The following is an 8,699-nucleotide window of genomic DNA, read 5'->3' as shown; positions in this document are numbered from 1 at the left end:
CATCTGATCTCCAGAGGACACTTTATTAAATCCTGAGTCTATGTGGATCTTATCCAGGCACTTCTCTGAGAGCTGGAAAATGGACAGATAAGGTTCACCTTTCTTGAGGTGCCTTCGATCCCCCCAATGTCAGTTTCCCTGCATTCATTTCCTTTAAATCACATTAAGAGACTTTCCCTGGAGTACTTTGCCACCCAGGATAAGAAAAATCTGCGTCAGCGGGAAGATGGTTTATGGCTGAGGCCACCGGCATCAGTTTCCTAGAGAAGACCACCTTATATTCTCTGCTGCTTTCTAATCTTCCTGATGCCAAGGGCGACAATTCCCACACTGACTTCTGTTTCCGAAATCATAAGCCATCCAACTGTTTCCATTTGACACATCCTTTTCACTGAGATTATTTACAACCTGGCTATGAAACAACTTACCATTCTCTGTTAAAACTGGACAGAACAGTTTAGTCCCGGATTAAGGTGTTGGTTGAGGATTAACCAGGAGAGATATGTAATTGCAGGACAAACTCTATATCCACGGAACTAGTACCTACGGTTTCATCCATCTGACAAAATAGATCCTCGCTAGGCATCCTTTATGTCCCAGGTTGGATGCTCTGCAGTGGCCAAAGCAAGGTATTGATGAGGCATGGGCCACTGCTACAAAGCAGAGCTACTGCTGCATTTCGAGCAAGAGCTTCTAGGTGGCACCAGACGCCAGGATTTGACTTACCGCTTCATCAAGGCAATGCTACCAAGTCAGCACTGCCCATGAAGCACAAATGCAAGGAGAAATGGACTTCCCCTTCCAAAAGAAAAGGAAGAGAGAGGAGGGATGGAGTCTAGGCCTTGGATGGAGAATATCTAGGAATCTCCATTTCCTCTAACCATGCTTTTTCGTAGCCACAGCAATGGATGGAGAGGTTAAGAGCGATATATAAATAGATAGGCAGAAAGGTAGGCAGGGAGATAGATGGATTGAATGAGAAAGATGAAGAGAAAGGGATTAATAGACAGACAGCAAGGTAAGAAGGAATACCGAATGAGAGAGAGAGATGAAGTGATAGATGGATGAAATAGGTAGACAGGTAGATAAATAGATAGATGAAGAAACAGACAGACAGAGAGATGAAGAGAGAGGGAGCAGATATGGACAGACAAACAGACAGACAAAGAGATAGACAGATGAGAGGTTTCCTGGGTGCTGTGGGCGTGGCCTCGGTTGCTAAGGGGAGGAGTCTCATACTAGAAGACAAAGATGGTTGGTTGGTTGGTTGCTAGGGCCTTGGTCTTCAGTCTCCTCAAGGTGGTCAGTGAGGAGGGTCTCTTAACAGGCAACTTGGCCTGTTGTCCCAACTCTTGTCCAACTTTGGAGTGTGGGAGGTCTATCCAGCCCACCCTTCTGTACCCCTAGATACCATTAAGAGGTCCCGAGGAAAGGTACCCCACTGCCATTATGGGGAAGAAGAAACCTCCTCTGAAGAAAGGCAAGAAGAAAAAGGGGGAAGAACTGGAGGATCTGAAGAAGGAAGTGGACATCGATGACCACAAGCTCTCCTTGGAAGAACTCGCCCAGAAGTATAAGACTGACCTGAGCACAGGCCTTACTACAACCCAAGCGGCAGAAATTTTGGCCCGGGATGGCCCCAACGCCCTGACCCCGCCCCCGACCACGCCAGAGTGGGTCAAATTCTGTCGCCAGCTCTTTGGGGGCTTCAGCATCCTGCTGTGGATCGGGGCCATCCTCTGCTTCTTTGCCTATGCCATCCAGGAGCTAGTGGAGAGCAACGCGCAAAAGGACAACCTCTACCTGGGTATTGTATTGTCATCGGTGGTGCTGATCACAGGCTGCTTCTCCTATTACCAGGAGGCCAAAAGCTCCCAGATCATGGAGTCTTTCAAGCACATGGTACCACAGAAAGCCCTGGTCATCCGGGACGGCAAGAGGACGCAGATCAATGCGGAGGAAGTGGTGGTGGGGGACTTGGTGGAGATCAAAGGAGGAGACCGGATCCCCGCCGATTTGCGGATTGTCTCAGCCAGCGGCTGCAAGGTGGACAACTCCTCCCTCACGGGTGAATCAGAGCCGCAGAGCCGAAGCGCAGATTACACCAACGAGAACCCGCTCGAAACACGCAATATTTGCTTCTTCTCAACCAACTGTGTGGAAGGAACTGCTCAAGGCGTCGTCATCTTAACGGGAGATGATACTGTGATGGGACGCATTGCTTCTTTAGCATCTGGCCTAGGGCAAGGAACCACCCCCATTGCCCGAGAGATTGAACACTTCATCCATATCATCACCTCTGTGGCTGTTTTCCTGGGAGTGACGTTCTTCATCCTGGCCATTGTACTCGGTTACCACTGGCTGGAGGCGGTTATCTTCTTGATCGGCATAATCGTGGCAAACGTCCCCGAAGGACTCTTGGCCACCGTCACTGTCTGCCTGACTCTCACAGCCAAGCGCATGGCCTTAAAGAATTGCCTGGTGAAGAACCTGGAGGCAGTGGAGACGCTGGGCTCCACCTCCACCATCTGCTCAGATAAGACCGGAACCTTGACCCAGAACCGCATGACTGTTGCTCATATGTGGTGCGACAATGAGATCTTTGCCGCTGACACCACTGAGGAACAAGCAGGGGCAGTGATGATGAAGAAGCGCTCACCCACTTGGTTGGCCCTCACCCGTATCGCCGGGCTCTGCAACCGGGCTGACTTCAAGCCTGGGCAGGAGGACGTCCCTGTTGCCAAGAGGGAAACTACCGGGGACGCATCTGAGTCAGCACTCCTGAAATGCGTAGAGCTCTCCTACGGGTCTGTGGCGACCATGCGGGAACATAACCCTAAAGTAGCAGAGATTCCTTTCAACTCCACCAACAAATACCAGCTGTCCATCCATGAAGCCGAGGATAAACCCAAAGGCCACATCCTGGTGATGAAAGGGGCTCCCGAGAGGATCCTTGATGTATGTTCCACCATCATGATCAATGGGAAGGAAGTCAACTTGGACAAAACAATGCAAGAGGCCTTTCAGAAAGCTTATGATGAGCTGGGAGGGCTGGGCGAGAGGGTGCTGGGTTTCTGCCAGAGCTACCTCCCTGAGAAGCAATTTCCCCGAGCCTTCAAATTTGACGTGGAGAAAGTCAACTTCCCCATCAACAAACTCTGCTTTGTTGGGCTCATCTCCATGATCGACCCGCCTCGGGCAGCTGTGCCAGACGCCGTCGGGAAATGCCGAAGTGCCGGGATCAAGGTGATCATGGTGACCGGGGATCATCCGATCACCGCCAAAGCCATTGCCAAGGGAGTGGGCATCATCTCTGAGGGGACTGAGACGGTAGAGGACATTGCTGAACGACTCAACATCCCCGTCTCTGAGGTGAACCCAAGAGAAGCCAAGGCCTGTGTGATTCATGGAAGCGACCTCAAAGATATGACCTCTGAAGAATTGGATGACGTCCTGAGGAACCACAGCGAGATTGTCTTTGCCCGCACTTCCCCGCAACAGAAACTCATTATTGTGGAAGGGTGCCAGCGGCAGGGAGCCATTGTGGCCGTGACGGGTGATGGAGTGAACGACTCTCCCGCGCTCAAGAAGGCCGACATCGGCATCGCCATGGGCATCGCTGGCTCCGATGTCTCCAAACAAGCTGCAGACATGATCCTGCTCGATGACAACTTTGCCTCCATCGTGACAGGCGTGGAGGAAGGCCGGCTGATCTTTGACAACCTCAAGAAGTCCATCGCCTACACCTTGACCAGCAACATCCCAGAGATCTCCCCTTTCCTGATGTTTATCATTTTTAGCATCCCATTGCCTCTGGGAACCATCACCATCCTGTGCATTGACCTGGGGACCGATATGGTGCCCGCCATCTCTCTAGCCTACGAGAAGGCAGAGAGTGACATCATGAAGAGGCATCCGCGCAACTCCAAGACAGACAAGCTAGTGAATGAACGCCTCATCAGCATGTCGTACGGGCAGATCGGCATGATGCAAGCCATTGCCGGCTTCTTCACTTACTTTGTGATCATGGCTGAATACGGGTTCCTCCCCACCACCTTGTTGGGGATCCGCCTGGATTGGGACAACCGATCCAAGAACGACTTGGAGGACAGCTATGGCCAGCAGTGGACTTACGAGCAGCGGAAAGTGATCGAATACACCTGCCACACCGCCTTCTTCTGCAGCATTGTGGTTGTGCAGTGGACAGACCTGATCATCTGCAAGACCCGGAAACTTTCTCTCTTCCAGCAGGGCATGAATAACAAGATCCTGATCTTCGGCCTCATTGAGGAAACCACCCTGGCGGTCTTCCTGTCATACTGCCCCGGCATGGAGGTTGCCTTGCGCATGTACCCACTCCAGCTCACGTGGTGGCTTTGCCCCATGCCATTCAGCCTGCTGATTTTCGTCTATGACGAAATCCGGAAGCTCATTATCCGCAGACATCCTGACGGTTGGGTAGAGAGGGAGACCTACTACTGATCTGTCCACATTTGACAACTTTGCTGATTTTAAAGAACTTCTAGTGGTGTGTTACCTTTGGGCAGAATGATCTCACAAACGTTCCTGTAAGAAGTAAAACAGCTCTTTAATTCAATGAAATAATCTAAGATGTATTTTTCTTCCCTGTCTTTCCACGATTCCTTTTGACTGACTAAAGGGTAAAAGGGCAAGTTCTTTTCAACTTCTAAAGCAGGGGTCCCCAAACTAAGGCCTGGGGGCCGAATGCGGCCCTCCAAGGTCATTTACCTGGCCCCCGCCCTCAGTTTTATAATATGATATTTTTATATCAGTTCTAATAATATAATATATTGTATATACATATAATATTGATAATAATATTATGTTATACAATATAATACTAATATAATAATATTAATTATATGTTATATATTACATAACATATAATAGTATAGTGGTATAGTTCAATATAGAATTATATAATGCTAATATTGTGCTATGCTAATAATATAATATATTGTATGTACATATAGCTGCTCTGAGTCCCCTTCAGGGTGAGAAGGGTGAGATATAAATGTAGTAAATAAATGCAGTAAATAAATAATTAAGTTTAGACTTAGGCTCGGCCAAAGTCTGAAATGACTTGAAGTCACACAACAACAACAATCCTAATTAACTTGACTATTTCATTGGCCACAAGCAGGCCCACACTTCCCATTGAAATCCTGATAGGTTTATGTTGGTTACAATTGTTTTCATTTTTAAATATTGTATTGTTCTTTCATTGTTGTTGTTGTTGTTGTTGTTGTTTCACTACAAATAAGACATGTGCAGTATGCATAGGAATTTGTATTTTTTTTCAAATGATAATTTGGCCCCACAACAGTCTGAAGAATTGTGGACCGGCCCTTTGCTTCAAAAGTTTGAGGACCCCTGTTCTAAAGAGTCCCATTTTCTATAGTCTCCTCCTGCCTTTGCTCTTGTCTTATTCCAGTGGCTGCAAACTGAGTTCAATGTCATTTGTACTGAAAAGGGCAAGAGGAGATGTTGTTTTAGGTCAGGGATCCTCAAATTATGGCCTTTGGGAGAGATATAGGCCCACCAAGGACATTTATCCGGCCCCTGTCACCAACCCTTTTGCATTGGCACCTTTTTGCTGCTGCCATTTCCCTCACGCTGCTTTCGCATAAGATGCCACTGAGGAAGAAGGAAGAAAGAAAGGAAAGAAGGAAGGAAGGAAGGGAATGAGAGAGGGGGAAGCAAGGGCAAGAAAGAAAGGAAGGATGGAAAGAAGGAGAGAGGAAAGGAAAAAAGGAAAGAAGAAAGGGAATGAGGGAGGGAGAAAGGGGCAAGTGAAGGAAGTATAAAAGGAAGCTGAGAGAAAAGGGAGGAAAGAAGAAAGGAAATGAGACAGGAAGGGAGGAGGGAGAAAGAGGAAAAGGAAGGAAGGGAATTAGGGAGGGAGAAAAAAGGAGAGGGAGGGAGGCTGCCTGTAGCCAAGCCACACTCTCTCAGCCTCAAATGAAGATAAATGAATATCTCCTTTGAACAAATCTTGACAAGAAAACTGATAAGTCTGGGACAACTTGAAGGCAACAGCAAGAACCATCATAATTAGCTTGACTCTCTCATCAGCCGAAAGCACACTTGACAATCTGAGGGACTGTGAACCAGCCCATGGCGTAAAAAGTTTGCGGTCCCTGTCTTAGGTTTTTAAAACTGCTATTTCACAAAGGGGTCCTGTGCCCCTAACAGCAGCCAACGTGGAAGGCTGACTATCCCTTTATGATGCAGCTTCACAAGAAGGCATCTCTTTATTCGTTTCTTTGCCCTCAAGCGACATCACAGTCACGATGGTTCTGCAGCTGGAAGACTACGCATTTTGTTCAGAGAGAAAGGAATGGGAGGAATAGAGAAGAACGGGGTGGGGGTGGGGGTGGGAAGAGACCTTTCTATCTCTCACAACCGCCCTGCTTTTGTGTGCCTCCCTCCCAGGCAAACATCTCGACTGCGTTTTCACATTTAATCTCATTCGGATGATAATTTTGAAGGCGCTGCATGCAAAACGCTGCCATCTGCGGAGCGGCCGGAAAATAAAAATGGGATTTGAAAGCAGGGAGCCGCGATCATTGATACACAATAGGCCTCTCCGGGAAAGATGGAGAGAGTTTCGTGGGATGAAGAACGATGTGTATGAAATGAAATGAGATGAAATGAAATGAGATGAAAATGTGGGGCTGCTCATGAGGGCAAAACACCGTGAACGAATGAGGGAAAACACTATAAACCGGGAAAGAATGCCGCAAATTGCTTTTGCCTGAGACTTTTGGGAAATATACCCTTTATGGGTTGCAAACGTTATCCTATTTTGGCCAGGTTGGGATCTAAATCCAAAAAGGGTTTTGATTCTAACCAGGATTTGGTGTTCTTCTCATCCTCTCCTGTATCCAGAATATGTGTTCACGGTTTCTCATTTCATACAGATGAAGGAAACCGCATTTGGGAAGGCATTTGCAGTCCTTTAGACTTCGAATCCCTCCATCTCTTTGCAGTGAACAGATGAAACTACAAATTTCTGTGCTACTAAAACACTGCAAACTATTCAATTGCGCATTGGGATCGCTCAGCCCGTTGTATTATGCTCAAGAGACCGCAACTGGTTATTTTGGCAATGCTTTTGATGACGGAGTTCCATCACATTAGGAAATATGCCATTCCTGAAACCGTTTGATAACAATTTCCAATGGGTCCCATCACACGACGTTCACCTCCATCCCGACGGTAATGTGTCGAACTCTGTCTGTAATCTGTTTCAGAAATGGAGGACCATATTTTCTGCCGAATGTAATACACAGCAGCCAAAAGTGCACTCTTTGTAATTTAGAACATCAAAGTTTAGTTCCCGTCCACTCCTATTTAAAAAAAAAAAAAAACCTGGGAAAAATTTGAAATCTCATGTTACCAGTAGTTGGGTCCCCAAAGCCTCGGACCATGCGAAAGACATAGTACACAGTACTTATTTATAGTACTTATTGTACTAGCACTTTTTACAGATCGCTACCTCTCCTACAGAGCACTACCTCTGCAAATGTGAGTAACTCCTGCTGTTCTGCCAACCAAGCAGGTCAAAAATATGCAAATGTGAGTATATCAATAGGTACCACTTCAACGAGAAAGTAACAGTGCTCCATGCAGTCATACTGGCCACATGACCTTGGAGTGCCTATGGACAACGCTGGCTCTTCGGCTTAGAAATGGAGATGAGCAGCATTAGGAATGCCCATTACTCTTGTCACCAAGATTATTCAACGTGGGCAAATCTGACAGATCCCATCCTACGTGTTTTAAAGGGCCTTTTCCTGTTTCTGAGCACATTGTGAGCCAAGAAGACAATTACTCCCCATCTTCTGTCCCCTAAATTTCGGAAACCTGTCTGCACCATTTGATGGGCTCTGTTGTATTTTGTCTCTTAACTGTTCTAGAAGTGTTTAGAAACAGTGGAGGGAAAGGTGTGGGATGCCATTCTAAGTGAACCAACAGGATTTACATCAGTATTGATCACTCTTCAACAACACGAGAATCCAGGCCAATAAACATACAACCAGGTCTCAAAGGAAGAAAGCTCCAAACATTTAAAATACCATCCATCCTGCATTAAGACAACATTAACCCACAAAAGAAACCCATTCTTTTGGAACTTTTTCAAGAAAGACCTTTGAAAATGTCAATGCGAGGAGAAGGAATGGCCTGAAGGGAATCTTAGACCCAACGGGACAAGATGCAAAGTAGATTTCCTGGTGGCTTCCTTTATTTCTCCGTCTTCTTGAAAAACATGAATTGCAAGATTGGTCCCTTGTGCCACTTATTGTTGAGAATGAGATTTTAAGGCAATTTCCTTGCATTTAGGATGCCTGCCACCACTTAGTTCAACCCAGCAGAAGCAAACTAATTACACCTCCGGCTACAATTGATTGGAAGTAATAGCGAGATCAATACCAATTCAAGACAATCACCTTTCCATTTATTTAGGGCATTTTCCAAGAAATTACTCTCAAGTCTGCAACAGATCAAAATATTAACTCATTGGATGGCTGGGGGCCCAGAGCAAAAGCGGGGACGGCTGAAATGAGGAATCTGTTCTTTTTGTAGCTTTCACGAAACGTTTGCTGTGAAGTGTCTGAATTTAAAGTCCAAAAGATGGGTAAAGTTATTATATGAGCATTAAAACAAGAGACTCC

At 46.6% G+C, this 8,699-nt stretch overlaps 1 protein-coding gene across 1 annotated transcript; it reads left to right on the top strand.

Annotated features, from left to right (window-relative positions):
- The first annotated feature begins 544 nt into the window (after positions 1–544).
- On the top strand, positions 545–4,597 carry LOC100557516 (sodium/potassium-transporting ATPase subunit alpha-2). Its single transcript, XM_008119459.3, has one exon. The coding sequence runs from the start codon at positions 1,450–1,452 to the stop codon at positions 4,480–4,482; it is 3,033 nt and encodes a 1,010-aa protein (XP_008117666.2). The 5' UTR covers positions 545–1,449; the 3' UTR covers positions 4,483–4,597.
- Positions 4,598–8,699: the final 4,102 nt, after the last annotated feature.

Source organism: Anolis carolinensis, unplaced genomic scaffold (genome assembly GCF_035594765.1).
Source record: "Anolis carolinensis isolate JA03-04 unplaced genomic scaffold, rAnoCar3.1.pri scaffold_7, whole genome shotgun sequence".
Classification (NCBI taxonomy): Eukaryota; Metazoa; Chordata; class Lepidosauria; order Squamata; family Dactyloidae; genus Anolis; species Anolis carolinensis.
Note: the sequence above shows the minus strand (reverse complement) of the source record. Positions and strands in the feature narration are given on the sequence as shown.

Coding starts and splice junctions, on each gene's coding strand:
- LOC100557516 (XM_008119459.3), top strand. CDS start 1,450: ATGGGGAAGAAGAAACCTCCTCTGAAGAAAGGCAAGAAGAAAAAGGGG.